The sequence below is a fragment of the Lottia gigantea genome (assembly GCF_000327385.1).
Source record: "Lottia gigantea unplaced genomic scaffold LOTGIsca_51, whole genome shotgun sequence".
In the NCBI taxonomy this organism is placed as follows: domain Eukaryota; kingdom Metazoa; phylum Mollusca; class Gastropoda; family Lottiidae; genus Lottia; species Lottia gigantea.
This window is the reverse complement of record NW_008709752.1, coordinates 1,652,836-1,670,933: the sequence shown is the minus strand read 5'-3', so window position 1 is coordinate 1,670,933 and position 18,098 is coordinate 1,652,836. Positions and strand designations below refer to the sequence as shown.

Sequence of the window (18,098 nt, the reverse complement as noted above, 5' to 3'; positions counted from 1 at the left end):
TTTTAATGTAGAATACCGAGGTATTGACCCTTTAAAACAAAATTTAGCTCCGGTCAATTCGCTACTAGAAGCGATCAGATTTTTTTTAGAAATGTTTTCGAGTTAACTTTTGCTTTTCGAACTTTAACATGCCTTACTATTATTATCGAAACGAATGCATCGATTGTTTTTTCTTTTCTTTTTTAGTATTACAAAAAACAAAACAAACAATATGGATAGAGAGGATGAAATTCTTTTAAATGCTTTAATGGACTACGAAAGGGGACTAATTGATGACGATGAGCTGTGGTCGAGCCCATACGAGGGTGAAATGGACAATTTCGACAACAACGAAACAGCGATACCCCCTAGTGCCCAATCACCATTTGAGGTAGGGATATTCTGTGTTTGCGTCTTTTATTATTACGCTATTCTACGATTTCATATACGATGTGTAAATTTAAAAACAATATTCTGAATGTTCTTATTTATTTTATCACAACAAAAAAAAACGTACATTTTTTCTTTTTAAGATTATTATCCTCTCAGATGATGAATATGATGATTCTCAAGAAGTAATCCCACCGTCCCCGTTTTCACCTAAACTTTTTTCGGACAACGAGGTAATTCGATTCCGTTTTTCATATATGGTAATGCAGAAAAGCAGGACGTAAAACTCCATTTCATTTCATATATATGGTAAAAATAAATAAAATTAAAAAACGGATTCATTTTATTTTCTAGACAATAACGCCGCCGCCGTCTTCACCTTTTATTGAAGTAATTTCCAGCGACGAAGAAGGAGCACGTAATGCCGCACCCGAAAGATTGTCTGGACAGGTAAATATAGATTTCACTATACTGAACGTCAATCGTCTTTTTTTTTCTTTTGTTTCATTGCGATTTTATTAACTTTTGTTTACATCGTTATTTTCTATTTTATTTTTAGCAAATCCCCGTTGCCATTTTTAGGCAATATTATAGTTTTTCGCCCCTATCGAGGATGAGGCGTCATGGACACCTCCGAATATCATCAGTTTAATCGAAAGAATAGGTGTCCTTTACACAGAAGATGTGATAGAATGTCTGCTTTCGCAGAGATTTCTTGATCAGTTTTAAAAAAAAAACGTTTATCATTATTTACTGTTTTTTTTATTATTATTAATAGCGTGGTACAGGTGAAGAACAACAACAGTTATTCACGAACACCTCCGAATATCATCAGTTTAATCGAAAGAATAGGTGTCCCTTACACAGAAGATTCGATAGAATCTCTGCGAAAGCAGAGATTTCTTGATCAGTTTAAAAAAAAAAAACAAAAAAAAAACGTTTATCATAATTTACTGGTTTTTTTTTTATTATTTTTAATAGCGTGGTACAGGTGAAGAACAACAACAGTTATTCACGAACACCTCCGAATATCATCAGTTTAATCGAAAGAATAGGTGTCCCTTACACAGAAGATTCGATAGAATGTCTGCTTTCGCAGAGATTTCTTGATCAGTTTTAAAAAAAAACAAAAAAAAAACGTTTATCATAATTTACTGGTTTTGTTTATTATAATTAATAGCGTGGTACAGGTGAAGACCAACAACAGTTATTCATCCTGGAAACGGTGAGGAGAGGGTATTCGGCAAAATTTAACGTTTACACGGAAATAATGCAAGTAAGGATTAATGATAATGCTGTCGTAACTCAATGGCTTGAACAATTCATTACGCAAATTATTCAAGATGCAAGCGAAAGATTTAACATACGGGATGATGAAATGATTAGGATTGGGTTTGCGCACCCCGAGTTTCAAATTCCGATCCTTCACTCTTTTACATTGATGAGGGACCTTTTGGCGTCTATTGAAAAGGTAAAGTCGTAAAACGTTTACCTTTGATGATAGGCTCCAAATATCACTCATCTACGTTCCTCATCGAAGTGGGGGTGGTGGAGCCCACCCCCGTAGAGGGTATGATGTAGATTTTCTACAATCCAAAATTGGGCGCACTCTTTTGGCTCCGGCCAAAACTGATCATCATCTCAAAATATGTTGTGCCATGGCAATAATTTTGGGGATTAATGAGTGCGACAGAAATAAAGTTAACCTTACACCCGAGGAAAAGGATGAATATTTCTGTACGTTAAAAAAACCCAAACGAAACCCTGTCCAACTTATGCGAGCACTTGACCTGTGTAATAAAGCTGGGGTCGATGCTGCAACCTCCTGCGGTATCATCGAATGGCGTAAATTTCATAAGGCATACAATACAAAAACGCATAAATGCCAGAATCACTGCTTTAGGTGCAAAACATCTTGTATGTCGAATGGCAAAAATCAGAAATGCACGGATTGTAACCGTTCTTTTAAAGGGAGAGAATGTTTCGACAATCACAAAAATATGAAAGACAACGGCTCCGTCTGTAAGAGGTTCGTTGCATGTGGCATTTGTTACGCAACTATCGAACGTAACAGTGACCACGTTTGCGGAAAAAAAAAGTTCAGCAACTGCTCCATGAAAGTTCTCGCAAACCACAAATGCTATTAACGACGTCTCGAACCTGATCAAACAGAGGTAAGGCTTTATGTATTTTATAATTTCGAAACGTATTTAGATGAATATAAGATACGCGTTCCTTGCCTTTGTAATGCTCACAGAGTTTTTGGTGATTGCCTTTCTCTCCCTGTAAACGAGCCGTGTAATGCATGTTCCTCTTCGAATCCTGTTAGGGAGTATGTATTTTACAATGAAAACTATTTACTTGAATTTTGCGAGTGGTTTTTAGATACTTTGGGTGGCTGTACACATATAGATTGGGAGTCTGTAAACAAAGCTAGAGATTGTTTTATAGAGGAATTCCTTCAATTAGACAAGAAAAAGGTTGTCTTTAATAGTTCCTTACGTTTTTTGGCTAAGCTTTCTATAAACAGCCTCTGGGGAAAATTTGCAGAGAATGTATTGGAACGGTCTAAATTATGGGTTATTTCCTCTGCTAAAAAATTTTACGATCTAATCTATCATAAGAAAACGGTGGTGAACAATAAAATTTTGAATGAGAACAAAGTTTTAGTGGCGTATCGTGACGACCCCTAGACCTGTAGAATTCCTCCCCACGTAAATGTTCCCATAGGGTCCATCACAACAGCCTACGGTCGTTTGGAATCGTATAAGTATTTGGACGTGTTAAATGAGCGCGTTTTGTATTTTGACACGGATTCAATTATCTATACCCAACGACCAGGGGAGGAACCTATTCCTTGTGGAAGATATCTCGGAGATTTTACCAACGAGATATCACCAGATTCTTCCATTGTGGAGTTCTGTTCTACAGGACCGAAAAGTTACGCCCTGAAAATTTTGAATCAAAAAACCGGCATCGTCGATTACACTGTGAAATCTAAGGGAATTACCTTAAACAGCGAAACGTCAAAATTAATCAATTTCGAGTCAATGTTAAAAATGATAAATAATCAGTCTATGTCTGTTTACGTCACTTATCCGAATAGTTTTCACAGAACTCGAGATTTCACCGTTTTTATGAAAGACCGCTCAAAAACATTAGATACGATAAACGTGTTCAGATTCCCTATGGATACAGGGGGGCCTTGCTGTAACATTATTTTGATTCATAATATTGTTCTTTCATCATAAATTTTCCTTTGCATATTTACTTTGTATTTTGTATGTTAATAATATGTTTTGACATCTTTCGTTATTAATGCATTTTGAACTTTTTTTTATATTTTTATATGTAGTTAGTTATTCTATAATAACGTAACTCTGTAAAATATTGTAAATTACAAAATACGTTTTGCCATATGTTTGGTTTATAATATGATTTTTTTATTTTTTTGTTTTGTTTTTGTATAATAATATATATATATATTTAATGGTTGCAAAAAAAAAAAAATAAACATAAAAGTAAAATTTCCAGCTTGAGGCATATTTGGATGGATTCCGCGATTTTCGTGCAGTTTCTAGTACTTTTCGAAGATTATTTACATGCTCATTGGAAGGATTCTGTGACTTTACGCGAAAATGCAGACTGTACCACCCATCTATCTACCAAAAACCACAAACCAAAAAAATGACATCTCTTGTTTCAAAGAGACAAAAAATTGTCATATTTTCGATAACAGTCGTACAGTTTTTTTTTCTATATATTACTTGTTGCTTACGAAAGGATATGTTATAGCATTCTTTACGTCGAACAACACATAAAGCGAGAGTGGAATTAGCAATAAATGTACAGCGAACAAAAAGGACACAAAAAGGATCCGAATACTTGGCTGAATAGACCACTTTTCACCTCAACGTGAGTGAATGAGAGTTGTACTATCCATTGACCAAACTATAACCAGAGGGGTTAATTTGGTGTAAGCTAATATATGGGAGGTTAAAAAATTACAGACGGTTTAATAGGAAGTAAATCATCAGAACTCGTTTAAAGATTTAAATTTAAAAACAATGGTAACGTATTCCATCGTTTAAGAAACACCTTCATGCCACGTTTAAAACAATGCACCGACACGCGCGTTTGTTTAAGACAATGACCGATGCCACACCTGGTACCTTTACCAATATTGGCACCGCATTGTCTCATTTCCAGGATTCTTTGTTCTTTTTGGCACCATTGTTTCGAGTCCTTTGTTCCTCGTCAAGCCATTGTTCTATTTATCGATCCCCATTGTTCTCTGGCTATTGTTTGATTCTTTTCATAAAGTACTCTGTTAACTACTATGATGACTTTGAAGAGCCCCAGATTCCAGAACTTATAACCTCCAATAAGGAAAATATTCAGTGGCATATCTATGAAAGAAACTTTGTCACTCTTACGATCTTTAAACGATATCCAATCACAAATATTTTATAAGATATGTCAGTATTGTCTGGACTAAGTCCACGGTAAAAATCCCGAGACTTTGAGATTTTTCGTCACCGGTTCTGCAGGTACAGGTAAATCGCATCTTAATTCAAATAACGAATGTTCTAGAATTTTATCAAAACCGTAAGAAAACTTGGAAGACTTAACTGTTTTATTAACTGCTCCAACTGACGTTTCTGCTTTTAACATTTGAGCCTCTACGATTCATAGTAGTGTAACAAAGTCTGCAGTAAGGTGCATATTGATATGTAACAAAGTCTGCAGTAAGGTGCATATTGATATGTAACAAAGTCTGCAGTAAGGTGCATATTGATATTATTATATTATTATTATTTTGTATTGAATGTATGTAATCTATGTTCTTACCGACTTCTCTACACCCTTTGACCTTGATCACTGTTATCAGTCAAACATTACTTAATAGCTAACAAAAAAGTACCTTACTCATTGTGTCACCCTAGTTTCGACCAATTGTATTCCGGCAACATTTAATAGCTAACCTTTGGACATTTCCAGAGATAAAGAAATTATTTAAAAAGGGAAACGTTGAGTTGGGTATGATCATGGATTTCGGAATTGGAACTGGTGGTTAAATGAGAACGAAACAAACATATACTATTTGTCGTATCTAGTTATTGTTTGAGGTCTGAGTGTAGAGAAATCGTGTGAAAGGAATAAACTTTAAACTGTAAAGATCAAGAGGAACATTAGTTGTTATTTTACCATCACCTTGTTTCTCCATTCGAAAAAATTTAAAATTACCTTATCAGCCGTTAGATGTAATTCTCAAATTTTGATAATTGAAGAGATTTCAATTGTTGATCTTAAACTATTGTGCTACATTCACGGAAGATTGGTTCAGATTAAAGGTACAAATATCGATGAATTGTTTGGCAATGTCTGTGTTTTGGTGACATGTGGAAACTTAAACCAGTTAAAGCATCTATTTAATGTCATGACAATGTAATAGACATTTGGACTGGGACCTTTAAGCTTGTTAACTGACGGAAATTATGCATCAAAAAGACGATCTCATATTTGCACAACTATTAAGTAGGATAAGGCAGAGAAAATAAAGCGATAAAATGTTGGAATCTGATGTTGCGTTACTGCAGAGTAGAGTTACTAATATCGATGATGACTGTTTGCATATATATTCAACAAATGACCAAGTAAATAAATACAACGCTAAGATGATATCTGAGAAATGTCTTGATAACATCCAAATTAAAGCACTGGATTACACGAAAGATGCACGATCAGGACAAATGACTCAATTGGATTGTTGTGGAAAGGTTACTGGCACCCCCTTGTTGATTTATTAATAGTAGGCATAGATACCAAAGTTATGTTGGTTGTCAATTTGGATGTTTCGACGGGGATGATAAACGATAGTTTGGTTCAGTAACCTTTATTGAACAAGATAACAACAATATGCCAATTAAGATTTATGTGCATTTTGACAACCCCAAAGTGCGATCAAATAATCCAAAACTTTGCTTACCTACTGGTATACCACGCGGCAGCATTGCTATTGAAAGATATGAGAGCACTCATATAAACTACAAAGGCGAAATTAGACGCCAATTTCCATCACGTCCAGCCTATGCTGTAACAATCCATAAAGTTCAAGGATTGAGTTTGGATAGAGGTGTAATATCTCTAGACAGGGTTTTTCAGGCTGGACAAGCCCATGTTGCAGTAAGTCGTGTAAAGACATTAGGTGGACTAATTTTACAAGATTTTAATGAAAAGGCTATATATTGTGGCGAAAAAAGTTAACTGGCAATAAATGAAATGCCTAGATTTCTGACACCTCGTTACCTAATGGATGTAATATTATTTTATTTAATGTCCAAGGTTTGACAGCTCATTTAGAAGACCTAAAAAAGGACAAAAGATTCCAGCAAGGAGATTTTATTTGTCTGACAGAAACTTGGTTAAATAATGTAAGGAATCCTACAAAAATTAAGTTACCTGGTGTTGCTTTTTTCAACAATCCACGAAAAAACTGTTATGGCGATTGTGACCAATTAAAATTCATTAAAGAAAAGAGCATGGTGGTGTCGTAATTTATTACAAAGTAATATTATCAAGTTAGGAATTTAAATATGGAATATGCTGCTTTCACTATTTTTGACAAAAACATTTCGGTAATTACTGTTTATAGACCCCCAGTTTACAGGTTGGAGCTGTTCATGCCTCACTTGGAGGGACTGTTGCCTGAATTACAGGACTCTGGCCACAATTATATAGTTATGGGAGACTTCAATCAAAACCTTTTAGAAGGCTTCAGTTCCATTAAAAGTTGTTTTCATGATTTCGGTTTTACTCAGATTGTACCAGAAATTACTACTGAAGGAAACGCTTGCTTGGACCATATTTGTGTAAAAGGCATCCCACATATTACAGTTACCACGAGGCCTTAATGATCACTTTAAAGTGAAAATAAAGTTACAACCAAAAACGGTTACATTTTAAGCAGATCATCTCTTCAGGAGATACTATATTCACTTATGTACAAATCTGATGTAGTCTAAACATGACTTCCGCAATTATCAGATATTTCACAGATGATGATAGGAAACAAATAATCCTAATTAATAGCTAATACGTGGTAAGGGTAGCCTTATATGCACATAAAAAATCTCATAATCTATGATAGTGACAAGAGCAACGTCATAATAATAAGGATAAAGAAATGAATGATAGCAAATAAAAAATGATCATTTATAGTGTTATTACAAATTTAAAAAAAGTATGCAATAATAACATTCACCCTCATAAAAGACCTAATTAATAATACACGGAAAAGGAAGCCATTCAACCATTCAATCTTCACACCTTCCACCTCTTGTGGGTTACTCAATCGGGAATTGGGTAATTTGGGTGAAAGTGGTTGGAATTTAATATGAATCCACAATATAGCGAAATAAAATATAAAACAACAATAATATTTACTCTCATACAAAACCTTATTAATTGCGTACACATTGCAAGGGTAGCCTTATGTGTGATCATAAAATGTTTCGTCAAGCAAAGACATTTCTGCTCATCCACCATAAACACGACTTTTTACTTCAAACTATTAAACATTAAATGGACTATTCGTATTTATATCTTGAATAGGTAAGTTATTATGCATGTCCGAAGATGACTGGACTCCCCCGAATATATTATCTTTAAAAGATAGAATACGGGCTCCTGACCCTCAAGAATGTATTGAAAACCTGCTTTCGCAGAGATTTATGGAACAATTGGAATAAAAGATTGTTTCTTTCTTCTCGCAAACCTCAAATGTTATCTGCAAAGTCTCGAACCTGACCAGTCAGAGGTTAGGTTTTACGTGTTCTACGACTTTGAAACCTTTTTAGATGAAAATAAGTTCCACGTACCTTGTCTTCGCATTGCTCACAGAGTTTGTGGCGAGTGCCTTTCTCTTCCTTTAAATGAACCGTACAATGTACAATTTGTTTTGAAATTTTTATGCTCGAAAACCAATCTATACCCAAAACTCGTTGGGACGGGTACAAAAATCTCCTCGATGAGAATTGAAAGTAACATGAAATTTTTAGATTCCTTGAAATTTATGGCAATACCTCTAAGCAAATTTTCACCCATATGTAAAGGTATATTCCCTTATGCATTTTTAAATCCTCGTACGTCGGATTATAGTGGTCCATTGCCAGTTTTTTCATATTATGATGTGCGTAGCCTGACCTCTACGGGTGTAGATGAATTACGTTTATGGTATAAACAGAGGCTAGGAAATGATCACTTTGACACTCGAAAAGAACTTATCGAATATTGTCGAGATGTTAACCTTTTAATATTAGGTTGTGGTGCTTTCTGACACTCTTTGACAACTTAACCTGCTTTCCAAGGTAGTTCCACCATAGCCAGCTTAGATATGAGGGTGTATCGTACCAATTTTCTACCAAATTTGACCATTGCTACAACTCGGCCTCACGAGCATACTCGACAATATGACCCCGATAAAATTGTATAAAATGAAACGGAAGACATCCCGAAAAGCAATCTCACGACTGAAGGGGACGATAAACCTGAGGAGGAATTATACACACTCCTTCCGGAAAAAGACCTCTTCAGTGACTACATCAATCTTTTTCTAAAAATCAAAACAGAAGCATCGGGGTGGCCCGTTGAATTAGATCCGAAGTGCGATCGCTGCACAGATTTGTGTAGCTGTCCACATTTAGATTGGGACTATATAAACAAAGAAAGATTGTTTTATCGAGGATTTCCTGTCAACGGAACATATACAATTGAACAAGGAAAAAATTGTCTTTAATGCGTCACTGCGCTGGATTACCAAGCTGTTTTTGAACGCATTATGGGAGCAGTTTTGTGAACATATCGAACACAGATCATTTCCACTGCAAAGAAATTTTATGACCTAATCTACCATGATGAGAAAACCGTGTTGAGGTCTGGTAATACCCAAGCAAACTTACTCAATACGTCTGTAACCCACAATAAAAAAACAATATCCCTCATTATGTTTTCGACAATACGACCCCAAAATCGAGCAAAACGACACAGTAGATATATCTTAAATGCCGTGGAAGAAGGGGTCGATTTAAGAAAATTAAGGATATCCGATCGATTTTTATCCAAAGTGCCATCGTTGTGGCGATTTTTGGCATCTGTACGCATAAAGATTGGGATTATCTTTTTGTTTGAATATTTCAAACACCAAAAATTTTACCATGTGGACATAATATTATATACTGTTTATAAAGATTATTAGTTTTTTGTACTATGAGGATATACTTTCTGTTTAGGTTGTATAGAGAGATATATGGTGAGTAAATTGTTTTTTGTACTATGAGGATATACTTTCTGTTTAGGTTGTATAGAGAGATATATGGTGAGTAAATTGTTTTTTAACTTTAAGGACATACTTTCTGTTTAGGCTGCATAGAGAGATATATGGTGAGTAAACTATATCTAAAATATATAATTGTGATTACTATACGAACATACGTTCTACTTGAAATTTATTGAAAAATATATAGGCGAGTAAAGAGCGATGGCCTACATCGCTTAGAATTAAACGGGTATTCGGACAATTTAAACGAATGCGTTTCGTACTTCAATACCAATTCAATAATCTACATCCAACGACCCGGTGAGGAGACCCTGTGAAAGGTATCTCGGCGATTTTACCAACAGTCATGTTGTACATGGCCAAAAAGTTATGCACTCAAAATATTGAAAGAGTCAATAGGATTTGAATCAAGACTATAAAATACTGAACCAATTTCACTTTGTTCTTAATTCATTAAAAACAAACATACATTTCGTATATAAAAAAATAACTAGAAAAATAAATCTACAAGCCCTAAAAAAAGTGCGGTATTTGGGACATAGCACGGTATAGATTTGTCAGTCATTTTGTCATTGTCATTTTTTTTTAATTGTTTTTTGTTTTGTTATATTGTATCTATTTAATTGTAATATGGATTAGCAAATACAAGAACAAATTAATGACATGGGCGTTCAATTGGCCACGCAGAACCAGCGTTTTCAGGAGGAGATGCAGCAGCGATATGAGGATTCTCTAAAGACTCTTCATGCCACTAGCACATTTGCCCCACAAGCAATGGCAACCAATTTTAGAAACCTGAAGCTTGAACTTAGGGCTCAGGTTCTGCAAAACCAACTGCGTCTCTTTCCTGGGGAAAGTTTTAAGTCATTTAGTGAATGGTTCAAGGACCTTGATAAGGCACAAGTTTTTGTTGATGCTGATGATTCTCGAATGAGATCGCTAGTACTTCAACGTTCGTCCGGAATAGTAGGTGTTTAAAAAGTAACCCAAATGTAGGGTGGGATGTCCTAAAACAGACCCTGAAGGAGCGATTCGGGGATGTGCTAGACTCAAAATACTGTTTGCATAAATTGAAAAAGGTAAGGCAAACATCGACAGAAACTGTCCAGGGCTATGCCGACCGCATTCGGTCACTGGCCGAGGAAGCTTTTTCCTCGGGCGATATGGACAACCCTATGGTACAATCCATGTTGATCGATGTCTTTATCGATGGAATGAAAGAAGATTCCATTGTTCGAGGACTTCTAAAAGACTCACCCACAACAATTTATCTTGCAATCAAAATAGCATCCACGATTTCACACACCTCGAGAGCTTTTCAGATGTGAAGACGACCTAACACCGCTGAACCAATGGAGGTCGATTCGACATAATGTAGAAAAGCCATCATCACTCGAATCCAAATTAAAAATTCTATCAGATCAGCAGACCGCGCTCGCTAATAATTTGAACGTCTAATGAAAGGACCAGTGCAACCATCCAATTCGCATGGGTTTCAACGCAAACACCAGGCCCAGCTGAATGTGTAGGATTCCTTTATGGGAATATAATTGGCCAAAAATAAGGTGAAACGATGAGTAAGGCTTTTTAGTTAGTTATGAAATAATTTCTATTATTGACTGATAAGGCGTGATCAGGTCAAGGGGCCTAGAGAGGTCGATAAGACACATAGATAACATTCATTCAATACAATAAGATGATAATACAGAATGCACCCTACTGCAGACTTTGTTACAATATAAAAACGGTTAATAAAGATCAGTGTTTTTCACTGAGGACATACGTTTTGTTTAAATTGTATTGAAAGATATATAGGTGATTAAACTGTGTTTACTATGAAAACATACATTTTGTTTAGATTGAATAGAAAGATACATTGTTGGTAGTTATTAAAAAAATTTTTTTTATAGATTATCAAAAATGCAAATGTAGTCATGGTGATGCTCCATTGGTGCGTTAAAAGGTTCCGAACGTCTGTTCTAATTCAAGCACCTTTCTATTGCTTTTAGGATAAATCCGTAATGACCTGTGTCAATACCTTTATATGTTTCATTAATGAAATTAATTTTTTGCATTAACTTTCAAATGGAAACTTTGAGCAAGATATAGTATTATTTACGAAACTTTATTGCGTTGTTCATGGAGGTATTTGTTGTCGGAAGGAAACAATCCTGAGATTAAATACGGCTGTATCCATAACACACTCGCGATTCCCAACACATCACCGGTTTAAAACAGCTGAGTTATGTTATTCATTCCCAAATTGGAAGATGCAACGAACCTTTCCTTCCTTCCTGTAAAAGAACGAAGAAATGGTGTTGTAATCAAATGTAATTTGATTACTGAATCTTCCAATTTGAAAATTTAACTACATTAATTTGATATACATTTCAAATACAACCATCCCTCACGACGGACAAAGATCATGTCCCTATTTTCCCGCTATTATAAACAAAGCGATATTACAGTGGGGTATACGGACTAAGGGAGATAACTCGGTATATTAGTTTATTTTCACACTTATATTCCATAAAATATACACATTTAATTCATTTGATGTGTATAGTTTTATAATTCCACCTATTGTAAAAAAATACTAAACATTGACACAGGGAAGAAAATATTGATTCGCTTAACTATACACGATTTTATAATGTAGATCAAATACTTTAGCGGGCTCTTTTAACGGGAGACAACTCATCATATAAAATTATAAAATTCTTGATGACCTACATTCTTGGAAAATGCCCTATAAAGCTTAATATAACCATCCCTTCAAGAAATTTTAAACGAGGTTAAATAAATTTCGTATGAGTACCGAGGGCACTGATCGAAATAATTTGCACCATTCCAAATTTCAATCAGAAATTGGTGACGTCCCCAATTGCAAAATAGGATAAGAGACGTCATTAAACACTTGTTTTAGTAGAATTACAGGAACCACAGACGTTTTAGTGCAATTTGGTGCTAACAGTTTTGTAAAACCTCTTTAGTCACTTTAAAATCCTCATTTAAATTACAATAGGGATCAGCAAAAGTAACCTTTTACAGTCCTCACGTGGTTATTAGTAAATGAAATGAATAATATTAGAATTGGCTGTGTTTTTTAATAATCCCAAGTAATTCATATTATTTTTTAAGTTGACAAAGGGACTAAGCAAACTGTTGATATATCAACGACTCATATTGGTAGATGTAATAATATCGATATTACGATTCGTATGGACGAAAGGGAAAGTAGACTAAGTGTCTACTACAAGGATCATAAGTGAAAGTAGTAATTTTTTTTACACATCGCTTAAATTACAAGCTCCCTCGCATTGCAATATATAGACACTTTCATCAAAATAACTATTTAAACCTAAACTCTAAAAGGATCCTTACAAAAATGTTTACTTGTAATTTTTCTCTCATTTCAGATTCGCACATTTATATTTGTCTTTTAACTCATTTCAACCACCAATAAAACCATATTGAGCCAGAAAGCTGTGATGCCAGAGTGTTTAGGAAAGTAACATTACACTGCTACCTGGCCAACAGAATTTTACATATTATACTGCAAAGTAGAAAGAGTAGAGAAATTCAAATACTATGCAATGAAATAGTGAGACCCATGAATTATTTCCAATCATCTAATGTTAATTGCTTGTTGTCAATTGCCTTGATGTTCTGCAGTGGTTATCTAGTAAATAAAATTAAAAATAAATGACCGGTCTAAGGGCAATAACTCAATATATTATTTTCATCTCACACCTCTATTCAATAAAATATTAAATAAAATGGTGTCTTTTTTCAAAATATTATCGCAGGTAAAATACATTATTATAGAAGTTGACATAAGGAAATTAATATGATTCTGCTTCGACATACATGATAATGTAATGTAGGTCAAATACTTCGTGAAGTAAATCACGGGAGATAACTGATAACAAAATCTTATTGGTGACCTTCATCTTGTTCAAACATTAACCATTCCCTTTAGACCAATATGTTTTAATTAAGTGGTCAGACTTGTGGAAGCTCTCGCTTGAACAGGTAACAGTTGGTGAGGTGAGTATGTTTAAGACGAGAGCGACACAAAACAACTTCATTCCTCCTGTTGGCATAGTAGAAAGTTGGCCTCCCATGAGAGGTTTTATGGCATGGAGTTTGTTAGTGTCTGCAGCATCCCATCTTTACTGCCATTGCTGTTGAATAAAGACAAAATACTCCAAGATCTCAAATATGTTAAATAGAGCGGACTGACTGTGATACCAAATTTACATACGCTATAGCAAATATGCAAATATCGAAATTAAGTCATGTATATATAGATCAGTTACAGCGTGGATATGTATACAGCTGTACGGGGGTAAGTAGAAGCAGAAAAATGTCTAGTTTAGTCCGATACAGGGTGGTACCTGTGATATCAATCTAAAGAACGGTAACAAGACACCCTTGTCTGGAAAGCTATAGTAATTATGAGGCGTTAAGCTGAAAATTGTAAATCTAATGTCAATATAAAGAACTATTCAGGCATTCCACCTTACATATAACTGTTCGATATGATTATATAAAATGGTAAGGTGTTTAGTTGTGGTACCTCAAATGTCGATATACAGACATACACCCTTACGGAATGTTATGGAAATTGTTAAGTATTTAGTAGACCATACTAACTTTGATGTCAATATACAAAACAGTAACAGTGATAATACACCCTTAAGGGTATACTTCCTTTTAGGATGAGATTTAAATTTAAAACTTGCTTAGAAGCATAATAAGAACTATATAATTTAATGGATTTATCGTCCTGTAGAGAGATTCTACTCTTTAGTCATATTACTGTTACAATATACGTCCTAATGTACAGTTCGGAGACACCATTGCACATGTTATGCTTCATACACGCTTACCTATTCCTCCATATATCTTGGTCCTAGGCCTCTCTTTAATTTGTATCACTTCATGGCTGCATGATAGTGCAATTGGTCAGTGTTCTATATGATTACCCCAGTTGGTTGCTAACACCATTTTAATAGTCAATCAAAACAATGTTTCCAATGGAAAGTGGCAACCAACAGTGTGTTATCACTTGTGCTCAAGTTACGTACTTGAGAAGTTTTGACCAATGAAAGGTCTTCAAAGCTAAGCATTTGATGTAGGATTCAGGGTGGCCAGTATCAGTATATATATTAAGAAACTCAGTGAATTTCTAAGAGTTGGATTCTGCTGCCGCCAAATAACTCTCCGAAGCTTGAAGGCATAAAAGTATTAAACTTAAAACTTAGGACTTGTTACTTCTTCATCCCTAGAAAGACCGTGACGAAGACGCATAGTGTCACACTATTAAGTCCAATTGATTAATATCTAAACTCATTGCCAAAGGTTGATATTATACATTGTGTGCCCATTAATAGGGATAGTATCATTTTAAAATTTAGCTTTACAGTATGATACACTGTATTGAAATGGTAAGTGTGATACCAATATTAAGAACTATCCAGGCATTACATATAGCTGTATGGAGGATAAGTTGTTTAGTTGAAAGTGGTAAGTAGAAAGAACTATGCAGGCATTTTACCATTACATGTAGCGGTATGGCGGAATAATATAAAAATTGTAAATTGGTTATAGTAGAAATTGGTCAGATAATACACCGTCACATACGGAAGAAATCGTGAGGTGTTTTAGACCAAAATATATCTGTAAAGTCTTTATACTGACATTGGCAATAATATTACACCCTTTTATATAACTGTATGGTATGGTTATATAGACTTTGTAAGGTGTTTAGTGGAAAGCGGTAAATGTGGTGCCAATATAAAGAACAGGGGTAATAATACACCCTTATGGTGGAATAATACACAATGTTAAGGTGTTTACTAGCCCGTACTAACTTTGATGTCAATATACAAAAAAGTGATGGGAATAATAAACCCTAACATATAGGAATATAGACACTGTAATGTGTTTATTTAATCTGATACAGTAGCAGTTGCGATGTTAACTTACAGGACAGTGAGAGTAATAATACACCCGAACATATAACTATATGGTTTTTGTTTTTTTGCAGAAATTGGTATATAGCTGTTTGGTAAAAAAATACAGAACTTGTATAGTGTCTAGTTTAGTCTGATACAGGGTGGTAGTTGTGATATCAACATACAGAACAGAACAGTACACCCTTTCATACAACTATACGTTTGTTTTATAGAAAATCGGAGTATATGGCTGTTTTGAGGAATACCGTGGAACTACTAAGGACCTTAGTTAGTTTGATAAAGTATAGTAATTGTGACAATGATACACCCTTTCATATAACTATACGTTTTTTTGTAGACCGAGTATACAGCTGTTTTGAGGAATACTACAGAACTTGTAAGGTATCTAGTTTAGATTGATACAGGGTGGTAGTTGTGATGTCAACGTACAGAACAGAACAGTGACACCCTTTCATATTACTATACGTTGTTGTTGTTTTTTTGTAGAAATTGGAGTAAAAAGCTGTTTTGAGGAATACTACAGAACTTTTCAGGTATCTTATTTAGTCTGATAGAGAGTAGTAACTGTAATGTTAACTTACTGAACAGTGAGAGTAATAAGACACAGTCACAGAACAGTGACACCCTTTCATATTACCATACGTTGTTGTTTTTTTGTAGAAATTGGAGTAAAAAGCTGTTTTGAGGAATACTACAGAACTTTTCAGGTATCTTATTTAGTCTGATAGAGAATAGTAACTGTAATGTTAACTTACTGAACAGTGAGAGTAATAAGACACAGTCACAGAACAGTGACACCCTTTCATATTACCATACGTTGTTGTTGTTTTTTTGTAGAAATTGGAGTAAAAAGCTGTTTTGAGGAATACTACAGAACTTTTCAGGTATCTTATTTAGTCTGATAGAGAGTAGTAACTGTAATGTTAACTTACTGAACAGTGAGAGTAATAAGACACAGTCACAGAACAGTGACACCCTTTCATATTACCATACGTTGTTGTTGTTTTTTTGTAGAAATTGGAGTAAAAAGCTGTTTTGAGGAATACTACAGAACTTTTCAGGTATCTTATTTAGTCTGATAGAGAGTAGTAACTGTAATGTTAACTTACTGAACAGTGAGAGTAATAAGACACAGTCACAGAACAGTGACACCCTTTCATATTACCATACGTTGTTGTTGTTTTTTTGCAGAAATTGGAGTAAAAAGCTGTTTTGAGGAATACTACAGAACTTTTCAGGTATCTTATTTAGTCTGATAGAGAGTAGTAACTGTAATGTTAACTTACTGAACAGTGAGAGTAATAAGACACAGTCACAGAACAGTGACACCCTTTCATATTACCATACGTTGTTGTTGTTTTTTTGTAGAAATTGGAGTAAAAAGCTGTTTTGAGGAATACTACAGAACTTTTCAGGTATCTTATTTAGTCTGATAGAGAATAGTAACTGTAATGTTAACTTACTGAACAGTGAGAGTAATAAGACACAGTCACAGAACAGTGACACCCTTTCATATAACTATACGTTTTTGTTATTTTTTTTTTTAACAGTATCTAGCTGTTTGGGAAATAATACGTAACTTATAAGGTGTCTAGTTTAGGTTGATACAGGGTAGTACCTGTGATGTCAATATAAAGAACAGTGACGGTAATAATACGCCCGAACATATAATTGTACGTTTTGTGGTATAAGGTCTTTTCTAGAACATACTACATGGGACGGTAATTATACACCCTTTCATATAACTAAGACACGTTAAATCGCAAAATATTTAGTTTACCATTCTTACTGGGATACCAATATTACAGGACCTGTAACTAAGGAACCCTCTTGGTTAGATGTTCATGGCATGAACAGAGGAAATGACTGTGTTATCCATTGTAAGATGTTGACTGGACCATGCCGAAAGAGGTGCCAATATAAATACTGTTAATAGGCAAAAAATCTGTTTACACAAAGATAAGTTTATATCAATATTACCAGGAACTATCTTGTACCAAGGCAAGATATTTAACAGAGGAAATTGACTGCGATAGCCATTTTAAGGTGTTGACTTGACCACACCGAGAGTGGTGCTAATATCAATAATGTTAATTATCAAAAAATCCACTTACACAAAGAACTATTTTGTTGTAAAAATGTGTTTACTACACAGAAGATAGACTGTAATATCAATATTACAGTGCCAGTTTTATATAACAGGTGCTATTTTGTACAAGATTTTGTGAAAGATATTTAACACAGGAAATTGACTGCGACTACACCGAAAGTGGTGTCAATATAAATGTTGTAAATGGGCAAAAAAAAACTATTTAGACAAGGAACTTTCTTTGTTGTTGTAATAATACCAAGTCTACAGCACAGAAGATTTTCGTAATTCGTAGAGAGTTGTTTCTTTTTCCATAAAA

The 18,098-nt window shown here is 34.6% G+C and overlaps 1 protein-coding gene across 1 annotated transcript; it reads left to right on the top strand.

Annotated features, from left to right (window-relative positions):
- Positions 1-211: 211 nt before the first annotated feature.
- Positions 212-1,479, top strand: LOTGIDRAFT_165487 (hypothetical protein; the record flags this gene model as incomplete). The annotated part of the gene is made up of 4 exons (XM_009062499.1): positions 212-370; positions 513-602; positions 724-819; positions 1,351-1,479. 4 exons carry the CDS (start codon positions 212-214, stop codon positions 1,477-1,479), a joined length of 474 nt encoding a protein of 157 aa, XP_009060747.1.
- Between the last annotated feature and the right edge of the window lie 16,619 nt (positions 1,480-18,098).